General features: G+C 43.5%; 1 protein-coding gene across 1 annotated transcript in view; it reads left to right on the top strand.

Annotated features, from left to right (window-relative positions):
• Positions 1 to 3,452: 3,452 nt before the first annotated feature.
• Positions 3,453 to 13,138, top strand: part of LOC115067929 (LIM zinc-binding domain-containing Nebulette-like) — a gene marked incomplete at its 5' end in the record, with an annotated part of 65,290 nt that continues 55,604 nt past the window's right edge. Inside the window, 1 exon segment of the mRNA XM_029557133.1 lies at positions 3,453 to 3,537. Coding sequence (XP_029412993.1) covers positions 3,453 to 3,537 — 85 coding nt within the window.

Genomic DNA, 13,138 nt, shown 5'->3' with positions numbered 1-13,138 from the left:
CACATTTGAGGGTACATTTTATATACAGTTTTAGAAACAGACAGCATGCAGACTTTTTGAAGGAAACACAGTGGAACCCCGAAGATGTGTGTGAAATGCTATACGATATCCTAGAACACATTTAGGGAAAAATTTTGCTAAATTGCTGCTATAGCCCCTAAGTATAACAATACACAGTTACCACATTTAAAGTCCAGGAAAGTTCAAGTTTCAAGCCACAGCACAGTGGAATTGTCTGTCCAGCTTGGCATGTGCTGTCTGGAGCACATGGCTGAAGTTGCCCATAGAAAGGCATGGTCCACTCACTGAGAGTCGGGAGACATATTATCTATTCTACCCACTCACTTGACTCAGTGACTCAACATTGCCAACATTGTAAACCAACTCGATTGTCTGCCTTTTGAGGATGAGTTAGAAGAAGGAAACCCAGGAAAAGATGACCCCTGGGGCTCAGTGCTGTGTGAGGAATCTTCTTTTCAGGCAAAGCACAACAAACTTGAATGGTTTAGGCCGAACACCTTTATAGACCACATTGTATTATGACTCTACAAAATGCATCAACACAACTTCACATTGTCCTGAAAATGTAAATTGGGTTTGCACGTGCTCAGATAAGGCAAGAAAATGTAAAGATTTTTTAAAAAGTTGTTAACAAAAATAGTTAAAATGATCTAATTGTGGGGCTGGAGAGATGGCTCAGTGGTTAAGAGCACTGACTGCTGATGCAGAGGACCCGGGTTCGATTCCCAGAACCCACATGGCAGCTACAAACCATCCTTAACTCCAGTTCCAGGGGAATCCAAAGCCCTCTTCCGATCTCTGCAGCATTGCATGACACGGGTGCACTCACACCTATGCAGGCAATACACTCATACACATAAAAGTAAGTAAAATATTTAAAAAAAAGATCCAATTGTTATGGGGTTAACTTTAGTTTTCTGGAACATTGACATCATGGGAGGTTAAATTATTGGAGGAACTGAAAAAATAAAGCATGGATGTATGTCTTCCCACCATGCATCTCCCTGCACAGGGCTACAGAATATTTAATCTTTATCTCATAAGTGCTAATGTGCACGGAACAGCTTTTACAGAGTTCATTTGTGCTGACAAAAGATTGCTCTATCAGTGTTTTGTCAGGAAGCCAGGAACAGGGTGAATGTCAAAGAACCTTCTACAAGGAAAGTAGAGTTTAAAACCACGAGGCGCAGAGAGAGCTGGGTAAACCACAGAGACACAGGTGTACAGCAGCAAGGACGCGGCCAGGGAGGAGGGAAGGGAAACTCATCCTTGGAGACGATCTGAGTCCCGTGGTCTTTGTGATGATGGAGCCAAATCAGCTAGACATGTCCCCTGTGTTTCTGACGGTGTTTGAGTTATGAGTTGAGAGGACCACAGCCTTGTTTGGGTGTTTACGTACATTAAGGGGGGAAATGCCTTTCTTACCACAAGGAAGGTCACCTTGAATGGAAGAGGCAAGCTGTGTGTACCGTGTGCTGTGCTGGTATTGTTGCTCCCCTGGGCCTCTTAGGCTTTGCCCATTTTCCCCTCTCTCCAATCCTCCATTTCTTCTGCCTGGAAATTTATTATATTTATTTTCAATTGACACATAGTAATTATATGTATTTATGGGCACAGCATAACTTTTCAATACAAGTGGACAGTGTATTGTGATCAGTACAGGGACATTGGCATATTTGTCCTATCACACAGATATACCATTTCTTTGTGATTGGGACATTCCAAGTCCTCTCTAGCAGCTATTTTGGAATAGCCAATTACTTACTGCCAATCATGTGGGAAGAACATTCGAAGTGATTCTAGCTGTCTTACTATGTCCCTGCACCCATTGTCCAGTTTCTTTCCATCTGTCCCTCTCCCTCAGTATTTACTGAGCTCATATTGTGAGGCAGACACCGGTTATGACTAGAGATAGAGCCAAAAATGTGCTCTGTCAAGGACAGAAGAGACTGTTCTTGCTGCCACAGAACTTTCATCACACTGTGGGTCAGAGAGGTGTGCCAGTCAGAAATTGCGATGAGCGTGCTCAGCCCTGCAACAGGGAGGAAAGCACAGGCAGAGCCTTTTCCTACCAAACTTGGGAGGCCAGGAATGCTTCCCAGAGATGGTGATGTCTAGATTCAAAAGACAAGCACAGTCAGCCAGGAAGGTGGGATGGGAAGAGGATTAGATGTCCCAGGGAAGAGGAGTGGCATTTCTGGGGCAGACAGGAGCAAGAAGGATGAAGTGCAGGGACTGAAGTGTTCCCCCGTTGCCAGAGCATGGAGCACGAGAGAGCTCTGGAGAGGATAGGGCACAGTGATCTTGGAAGACAGGCAGCTGACTATATTCTAAGATGAGTGGGAAGCCATTCAAAGTTTTGCTCAAAGAATAATGTGAGAAGATTTGCATTTGGAACACTTATTTTGGCAATTCAGATGGGAAGGGCAAGACCAGAAAGTGTTGAAATACGTGTGCGTGCGTGTGTGTGTGTGTGTGTGTGTGTGTCTGTGTGTCTGTGTGTCTGTGTGTCTGTGTCTGTGTCTGTGTCTGAGTCTGTGTCTGTATATCAGATAAAGATGGCAATTGATTGGATAGTGTGTGTGATGTCAAGGTCACTGCAGCTGTCCTACTTGTTCATCTTAGTGTCAATAAATAAAAACAGTATGGGGCAGGCAGACCTTATTTTAGGGATGGAGTGATAGAAAGTTGAAGCTCAGGCTTACTGACATTGTGGTGGAAGTGGGATGGTCAAGGGGAAATGCCGCTGAATCTGAAATCTAAGTTTGAAAGAAATCAGCAAATAGAGTCCGCCCAAAGCTGAAGGGATGAGTTAAGATCTTTTAGGTGGGGTGTGCAGTGAGAAGAGAAGACAGCCCATGGTAGGACTGTGAAGGGGGTGAGCATCTGAGAGAGAGAGAGAGAGAGAGAGAGAGAGAGAGAGAGAGAAGAGCATCTAAACTGGGGCTGAGTGGGGTCTCATCAGAGGGAAGGCCAAGAGGACCCAAAAATGCTTATTGGATGATTTCACAGGAAATCATTATGACTGTGGTGAGAGAAACTTCTGGAAATAAGCTTGAAGACAGACATATAGTCGAGATGAGTGTTGGAGAGGAGATGAACAAAGACATAGAGGTGAAGCCATCTTTTTAAGGAAGCTTGGCTGAAGGATAGAAGAATAACACGCATGTCGAGTGGTGGTGGGGTGAAGGCGGTAGACTCTGGGTCAGCCTTGAGCTCGCTCCCACTCACTGGGAGGAGCCATGGGAACAAAGAGTCTGAGGTTGATGTTTTGGAGGAGGGAGGAAAACTAGTGACCGAGGGTCATGGGAAGGGATGGAATCCAGAGCAAGAACACCAGCGCCTCTGATTGGAGCAGAGGAGAAGGATGCAATAGCTGGTGTTTTATAGCATGCTGTTTTCATTGTGTGCCTTAAAATGCTTCTCCACAGACACTACCCAAAGCAGTCCTTCACCACCGTGGCCGACACACCTGAGAACCTGCGTCTGAAGCAGCAAAGTGAACTGCAGAGCCAGGTAATTTCCAGAAGGCCCATTTTATGATGTTGGTACTAACAACGATTTGCAAGCCATCCTTCTGAGACTTTTGTTGTTGGATTATTCGTGTCCATCACCAGCCATTGTGGAGACTGACAACAGGCCTGTCTGGGCATCCTGGGTGAATGTACAAACATCTCATTGCTCCTGGTCCTGGATCATCTGATATTGTTGAGTTCGATATTCAGATGAGACTAGGAGTCTGGTCAGAGTGAATGTTTCCCAACAATATTGGTTTATTCGGTCCTAAATATTTAAAAACATTTTGTAAATAGCTTTTCCACACCACATATGTGGGGGAAACACAAGGTGTTACTTGACCTAGAAGCACTGCATGTGGGGCTAACACCCTGTCTGTGGATCTCACACCAGCTACTAGTTTTGTTTTCATCCTGTCACTTTATTCATATTTTTTTCATATGTCACATTGACAGCATGAACAAAGATTAGAATGCTGCAATTGGCTCCCAGTCAGCCATTTTGGATGCCAAGTTGCCTTCATATGGTGAAGGACTTCGGCTAAGACTAGGGTTTTGAAGGTAGGGTTTTCTACAGGGACAGCCAGTCTCAGGCACAAGACACGCAAAAACGTTACCTTGACTGACACAGTGTAGAAGGATGCTGAACAATGCGGCAGCACATGGTTGGTCAACTGTATAGTAAAAACCATACCTAGGAAGGAGGAAGGAGGTGGGAAGAAGAAAGAGGAAAGAAGGAGGAAGGGGGAAGGAAGAGGGAGGAAGAGGGAACACCTTGCATCTGTTCATTAGTTGTGGTCTAGAGTCAGCTGCCTTGATTCTGTAAATCAAGACTGTCTGTCTTGTTTACCTTTCTGGAGGTGGCCGCAAGCATCATATGAAGTAGGGGGCCGGAAACATTTTGGAGAGTTAAGAAAATGAAGTTTGTGAGGCTTATGATGCTGTGTTCTGGAGAATTCCTGGTATGAAAAGGGGAAAAAGTGGGGAATTTGTAAAGAAAAGGGGTATACAGCTGGTAGTCTTTGAAAGTGGCAGTGAGTAGTTCTTTAAAAGAACTGTCATTTGCTTAGGGTGAGATGATATCTGTGTGGTTTATCTGATCACAGAGGGAGATTGTGACATCCTTCATCCTCGTTCTGTGGACTGGAACTACTTCTCAGTGACTTTAGTTATAGGAAATGGAGCTCAGAGTAGATTTTACTGTTGGTTAACAACACAATGAAGACTTAGCTGAGAGCTAACGTTTGACTTGTGACTTTTGTGGAACCATTACTTCCAAAATTGGGTGCTGGATAAGGCAAGGCCCTGATTTGGACTTGTAAAGATGCCCCTGCTTGTTCATGTTGCCAGGGTACCAGGTCCAGGTCCAGCTTATGTAACCTTTAATATATCTTTCTTTTCCCCAAGCGATGGTTGATCAAATAATCATGTACTTTGAACATATCAGAAAACAGAACCAAGTCCAGCAATCAAACACCTGTTTCCTATTACACACCCAGTACTACATAAAATAACTTTTAATTGCTTGATCTCCCCACTGAGACAACGGAGCATGTGAGGACAGAGGACTAGGACACACATGGAGTGGCCAGGCTTAATATGGACTCAGAAGGAGAGGGATCTGTGTGGATTGGACTCAATAGTGCTTTATGCTCATGGTGGTATGTGTAGTCTTGAAGGTGGAGAAGGAATCTAATAGAAACATCAGCTCTGTTCTTTGGAAGCATACTACTCTCTTCAAACTCTGAGTGGTTTTAGGTGCTTTCAGCTCAGCTCAAGAGTCAGTGTCCCTTAGTTCCCTACCATATGCTGACTTTGGATATGCACACTGAGAAGGTGCTTGCGGTTGTTTGGAAGTCTGGTTTTGTTTTTCCCTGCATAGAAAGCTGCAGATTTCATAAACAGCATGTCCAGATGATGCTACGCAGGTGGGACAAGAGTGAACAGAGATATGGGCAAAGTGCTGTGGGATCCCAGGCTGTAGCCAGGTGAAGACATCAGATGGTCTATAAAATTTTGCTTAACTGTGATTTTCTCCTGAAAGAAAATGTAGTGTGCCATCAGGCAGGCAATACGGAAAGTTCAGCTCAGTTCAGGTAATGTGAGCCCATTGCCTGCTACGTACAAGGAGCTAAGCAGTACTTCGGGGTATAGAGACACTGTCATCATCATCAACCAACCCTGCTGCATGTAGCCAGCATGTAGCTCTGAATCTTTTATTATATCTCAAACAACAGGCAGGCATTTATTTGTTTTTCCTTATTTGGATGAAAGACAACTTAGCAAGGATTTAAATTACTTGATGTGGGTCTTTCCCTCCCCTCGTGGGCCGTTGGCCACCGACCCATGAGAACAAAGGGAGCAGAAGCGATGAACAGGGTCAGGATGGCCAGTGAGCATGATGGAAAAGACCTTCCTGGAGTCTGCTTCAGTGATACAGCTCGTTTATTCAGGGGGTCAGGGAAAAATATAGGGTGGAGATGGTAGCCAAATTTCAGCTGATAGGTGCTCATAGTATGCTTTATTTACATGTGGTAGGGGGATCCTATCATCTGGTAGAGGGCAATGCCCAATTATCATATGGAAAAAAACCTGGGGGCAGTTTTATTGCAGGTAACTATGCCAAAGGTTCTGTTCCAAATAAGGCCAGGCATCCGTGCTTGGAGGCACTTTCCAGATAAGGTCAAGCAGAGAGCAGGAAGCCCCCACTGAGAAAGGGAGTACTCCATATAGCGCTGAGCTACTTAGAGCTATCTGGACATGGTGGACTACAACCTTAGCAGCAGGGTCCCCCAACAACTTGATCTAACAATCTTACCTTATAAAGAATAAAAGTTAGAGTTAAACCTGTGAAGCCCTAGTGCCTTAATCAGTACCCAACTCCTGTTGCTCAGGAAAAAAGTCTGTAAGCAAATTATTGCAATATGACAGGTATGAACTACACACACACGTACACACACATGTATATATGTACATAGGAATGAAGATTTTCTCATGAGTCAGGAGTAGGAAGAAGAGTCACTAGAATCTATTCTAATTAAATTTCTAGTAAGAAGACTACTTCTACTTTTTTGGAACAATAGAAAGACATCTTTCGATATTGTAATACTTAGTAATGGCATTTGATCTGCTTTTAGCTTATGAAATGATTCAGATTTGCAACAGACCATTTCCTTAGAGGTTTTACACCTGGGATTCTGAACAGCTCACCAGTTTGGGTGGAAAACTGATGATCAATATTTTGAATGCTTGTTTTGGCCGTTTGTGATGCTACATGAATTAAATAGATTCATAGTCTGGAGTCTTCAGATTCTGAAATCTTTTTGAGTTGTTTGCTAAAACTAGTTATTTTCTTTTGGTTCATTAGCTGATTTATCAAATGAGAAAAAAATTAAGGAAGCAACAAAAATTAGTTTTCAGCCCCATGAAGACAGATATTTATAGCTACAGGCCATTATCTCTTTTCTTTTCTTTTTCTTTTCGTCTCCTCTCTACCCTTTCTGGGAGGATTTTAAATGCCGGCAGTATTATAAACTGTGTACTTCATCCCTTCAAGCTTTTATGGGATTGATAGGTGCCAAGTTGTCATCATAAACTGAGATCAAGTACTGGAGAATAAACAATCCCTCTAGTAGTTTGTGGCTCAGAACTAGTGCTAGCCAGCAACTCATGGGTATTACCCAACTTGTGAACAACCAGGGAACATGCACTTGACCAGACACTGTTGGTCCTGCTGGATGTGGACTGCCCTGGAACTTGGTGTTCAAGAGGGAGAGAGGGAGGGAAATTTCTTTTATCATCACTAGTGCCCTTTTAATCTCAGATCACAGGGAGAACTGCTTCAAAACATTGCGTCAGTGGTGCTTACGAACTCCCACTGGCCTGTGTAGCCCATTCGCTAAGAAGCAGAAGTAGAACTTCCCTTTTAGTAGAATTAGTAATTCACCTGCGGAGTAGCATGTGTTTATAGCTTGCCTTGGAATCAGAATCATGCCTCCTCCTCCTTCCCCTCCTCTTCTTCCTTCTCCTTTTCCCCGTTCTTTTTGCTGAGAAGGTGAGCGAGCCCTGGCCTAGAAAGATGGTTAATTGGGTAAAGACACTTGCTGTCAAGCCTGAGGACCTGAATTCCATCCCTGAGACCCTCATGGTAGGAGGAGAGAACTTCTGACCTTCACATACATATGTACACACACACACACACACACACACACACACACACACACACACATACACACACACACACACACACACACACACACACACACACACACACACACACACACACAGACACACACACACACATACACACACACACATACACATACACAGACACACACACACACAGACACACACACAAACAAAACTTGGAATCCAAACTGATTTCAACTTGGGGGATCCTTAAACTTTTAAAACCTCCAGACAGATGAAATTTCCTGAGTTTATTTTTTAATATTCTGTTGTGGGAATCTTTTCTTTTATCCGGCTGGGTAACCCACATTCAAAGCAAATGCTCAAATGTTTTGAGTCCTGTGAGTCTGGAGTCTGCAGACTTTATCATAGCATTGGAAATGGTTCTTCAATCAGTGTTCAGTGGAAGCCAACTTCTGCCCCCAGGAAAGAGAAGAAAGTGAGGATGTGCAGATGAGGCAGGTAGGGGCAAATTCCCTCCTCATCCCCTGACTACTCAACTTTTCACTCTCAGGGTGTTTGGAGACCCTGCACCTCTATAGGGTACAGCTTTGAAAACTGCTCCTCAAAATGAAGATGCTGTTGGCAGCCTCCCCTCTTAGCTGCTACGGTTAGCTCTCTGCAGTCCTCTTGGAAACAATAGGACTGGGCCTCATCGTGTTCTTGAATGGAGTGCATGTAACTTATGGTCACTGATACCACGAAAGATTGAAGATGACTATGGACAGGATCCAGATCATGCTGGTACCTTGGAGTCTGCAGTTTGCACTCTGCTGATTGTGTTCTAATCACCCTAGTTCTTACAGAGGCATAAAAGACATGGTTCCCAGGGAATTTACTATATGGTAGTAGTTAGGGTAAGGAGGTAACATTTCTTTTACTGGGAACATAAGAGTTAAGCATCTTTGTGGGAGGAATGGAGATGCGTTCAGCAGGTGCCTCAGGAGGCTCACAAAGGGAATTTTATGGCATTCTTTTCTTTCTCTGTTGTGCCCTCAGCATCTTCCTGTCCGTCTTCACTCCGCTTAGCAGAGTGTTAGTGATGACCTAAAGCAGGACCCTTCTCTACTGGCATCTGCATTTTAAAAAGCATTCACTGGGGTCTGGGGATGTGGCTCAGCAGTATTGTTTGCCTGACACTCGTAAGGCTCTGAGTTTCACCCCCAGCATGCGGAGGCCGGGGTCTTCCTCTGCTTTCTGCTTTCTTTACCTGTTTAGTTTTGAGATAGGATTTCTCACTGAACCTTGAGTTCATTGTTTCAGCTAGACTGGCTAGCCAGCAGGACCCCAGAATCTGCCTGTCTCTGACTTCCACAGATGGGGTTACAGATGCATGCCACCATGACTGGGTGCTGGGGATCCGAACGCAGGTCTTCATGCTTACACAGCAATCACTTTACCCACTAAGCTATCTCCCCAGCCTCATCATTATCATCATCACTATTATTGTGATTGTGGCTGTTATTGTTGTTGTTATTTTGACACAGATTTTCATTGTGTGGCCCAGGTAAGCCTCAAACCAACAATCCTCCTTGCTTCTGCCTTCGGAGTGCTGGCATTATAGGCATGAGCTGCTATACTTTTTTTTTTTCCAATAGTTAATTATTACTGTGCATGTATGTCTCTGGGGGTGTGCACATATTATAGCCCATGTGGAGGTCAGAGGACAGCTTTGTTGAGCCAGTTCTTTTCTACTACCTTTATATGGGTCCTGGGGATTGAACCCAGGCCATCATGCCTTCATGGCAAGCACCATCTTGCAAGTCCCACACCTTAATTATATTTAAAGGACTTTCAAGGGGTTGAAGGCCTGCTTCCTTTCTGCAAACAGATACACTATGGATCCCAGAGTGCACTGCTCCATGCCAGCCATGGAACTTACTTCTAAACCCAGATATACCCTCCCTTTCCTCATCTTAGCTGACCACTCTTCACTGCCCTGGAGCATCTTACCATCCCTTGTCTCACTGGACCACTCCGAACTTCTGAACATGTATGATCTCTTCAGATAGTTTCTGCCGATAGTTCCTGTGCTCTGGGGGTCTTGGGCAATAAACCTTTCATATTTTCCTTTTAATTTTCTTTTTCCTTTGAACGCATCTTATTTTTGGATTTTTCACATTTGAGGCTGTGTTCCTACCCTATAGTGAAGTTTCTTTCCCATGATGCCTGTGTTTTTGTGGATGTGGAGGTAAAAGTTCATGGGGAAAAACATGTTTCTCCTCAAGGTTTTGAGGCCATGAAAATAAGGAGAGATTATGTTTCATGTATAGGAAGGGGTGAATGTGAATAATAACTTCAAAGGAGAAATATGAATTCACTGACGTAGCACATTTCTTTTGGGAAACATGGAATGCTGAGCAGATGTTAACTCTAACCTTTAAGATTGTCCTAGCCCCTGAAATTTCACATAAGTCAGATTTCTTTTTATCTTTTACTCCTGAATAAAATGATATAAGAGACACAAAATCTCACTAGTGAGAGATGGGGAGACAGTCAAGATGTTTTGACTTGCTGTGTTGCAATTAGGTTTGAAATCCTTTCATCATAAGGGCTGGGGTTCTACTCTTTAGCCTTCCGAAATGACCCCTAGCTCTGCTGTCTGTCTTCAGAGTCCCAACAAAGTCGGCTCTTCAATGTCCTCTCAGCTCCTTTGACCTCCCTTTCACCTGCAGCTCTTGGTGTGGACGTTGCCCCTTGGATGTGCAAACTACAGGCTCTTAGCCACTGTTGCATTGCCAGAATCAGACAGCTGACCTTTGATCTGGGTGTTTAAATATATTGTTGCCCCTCCGTATTTGTGGGCTCTGTGTGCATGGATTCAACTTGCGAATGGAAGATATTTGCAAAAGAAATTTACAACTGTCCTGAATATATCCTAACCCCTTTTTTGTTTTAATATTGTCATCATTCCCTAAGCAATACAGCGGAACAACTTTACATGGCATCTATATTGTATTAGGCGTTATAATACATATGTTATATATAATATATATGTTTTATATAATCTAGAGGCGATGTGAAAATATCACATCATTTTGTGGAAGGGACTTAGGCTTCTGTGGATTTTTCTATCAGTAGGTAGTAGAACCAATCCCTAGAACCAATCCCCTGTGGATATTAAGGGACAATGAAAAGCCTGTCAGCTCCATGGTCTGGGGTCAACTTTCTCTTCCTTGAGTCATATTCTGTCATTCTATCTAGCACTCCTAGCCCCATAGAAAAGAGCAAAGAGAATACCACTTTGAGAAAGAGGAATATGGTCCCTGCTTAGGAGACCAACTGCTTCTTTCTGGCTATGGAGGACTAGGAAGAAGGCAGAAAATTCATGACTTTCCTCTTCCATGCTAGCTGAAGCCTCAGAGATAGAAAGTGGCAATTTGAAAGTAGAAGACCACCCCACAAGATATACCACCAACCCTCTCCCACCTTACCAGATTGGGGGCCTCAGGATGGTGGGCAGCATGAGAACATGAGTTGCATTCTTAGTACCTTTAGTTCCAGGGTGTCTTGTAGAGAACTTCTGAGCTTGCTCCTGGGGGATCTCCCAGGGAAATCCCTATGGGAGTGATGAGGTGTCACTGCATCCAAGGGAAAGTTGTGCAGCCTGGGTGGGTGGTGGTGGCGGTAGTGGTTAAATTTGGTGAAAGACAAGTAAGGACAGAGTCTGAAGACTGTTGATGGGCTCTTTCTATACCAGGGGAGAACACACACCATGAGGTCAACCGCTATGGTCATTAACATCAGATGTCAGTAGGGTGCCCAGCAACTGACAGGACGATGCCACGGAGGCCAAAGGCATTCTAGGCAAGGATGAAGGAATGTGGGTGTGAGTCCAAAACTTTTCTCTCCAAGGCCATCAGAGCCCTCACTCTTCATAGGAGCATAGGTGCCATCTGGAAGTAGAAATAGGAGAAAATCTAAACTGAGCTTAACTGACTAAAAACCATTGACTAGACCCTATGCAATGGATTGCACTATATTTAGTTCCTCCAACTTCTGCATGGCAGGAGCTTGTAATGGATAGCACAGTAGAGAGAAGAAATAGAGATGCTTTCTTTTGTATTTCAATACCTTTATATAAGTTGCTAATTTGTCAGACACACTTATCTGGTGAAAGGTGACACTTGGTTAGCCTCTGTCTGGATTGTCATCCTGCCTCTGTGCCAAGTGCAACTTTGGGTACTGTTGACCCTTTTCAGCAACATTACGTTGTACTGGGGGATTCCTACAATTGCCTTCAGTTTTGAATGATGTGTGAATTCAGATCAAAATTCTACATAATATCTCAAGTTAGTTACAAAGGAATTCGAAGAAAAGGAACTACCTTTCCTTTCTCACCTCTAGTATTGGCTGACAGTCATGACTAGGTGGTCACTTAGATCTGGGAAAGGTCTCCAGAAAAATCCCTTTCCCTTTGTAAGATATGTCCAGTTTTGTTCAACTATCTTTAAAACAACACAGACAAAGAAAGATGGGCATGGCTATGGTCATGATGTCGTTCACTGAAACAGCTGGTGCTGGATGTGAGGGACATGGGTACGCATCCCCTTGGGCCACACATGCATTTTTGGTGCTGATTGGTCATTTCATAGAAGAAGTGCTATTGATCAGAGCAGTATTACAGCATCTGTCCCATCATCATATGAGTGGGTAGTGAAAACAAGTGACATTGCAAACCTTTGAAAAGCAAAGTTTTAGGTAATGATATTTTTCTCAATTTTCACGTAAAAATTTTAATATATTGTACACTATGAATTTTTTCACTTACTTCAGTTGTTAACTTTTCCTAATCCACATTCAAAGTCATTTATGGCCTTTCTTTTTCTTCCTTTATTTGTATGTTGTATATGTATGTGTGTTTTATGCATATGTATGTGTGTGGGGGGGTACATGTGCATGTATATGGAGGCCAGGGAAGATGGTGAGTGTCCTGCTCTATCACTCTCTTCTTATTCCCTTAGCATAGGGCCTCTCCACAAACCTGAGCTAGGCTTCTGGTAGTCCTCCTATTCCCTTCCCCCTGTGCATAGCTATGTCTGACCTTAAAAATATTTTTTTAACATGAGTGCTGGAGATAGAACTCAGGTCCCTCAAACTTGCATCAGAAGATTTTTAAACATTTCCCAGAGTGATCATCTAAATAACTCTATTAAGAGTTTATCTTCCTTTATGCCACTTTTTCCCCAATCTTCTTCAATGTCTTTGACTATGTGGTGTAGCATTTGAACCTTGAAAGTTAGTCTTTTTTTTTTTTTGGTCTTTTTCAGACAGGGTCTTCCTGTAGCCCTAGCTTTCCTGGAACTCACTATGTAGATCAGGCTGGCCTTGAACTCACAGAGATCCACCTGCCTCTCTCTCCCAAGTGCCAGGATTAAAGGCATGTGCCACCATGCCCAGCAAAGTTTTAAAGT

This window comes from Nannospalax galili, unplaced genomic scaffold, assembly GCF_000622305.1.
Source record: "Nannospalax galili isolate Female #2095 unplaced genomic scaffold, S.galili_v1.0 scaffold487, whole genome shotgun sequence".
Taxonomy (NCBI): Eukaryota; Metazoa; Chordata; class Mammalia; order Rodentia; family Spalacidae; genus Nannospalax; species Nannospalax galili.
Note: the sequence above shows the minus strand (reverse complement) of the source record. Positions and strands in the feature narration are given on the sequence as shown.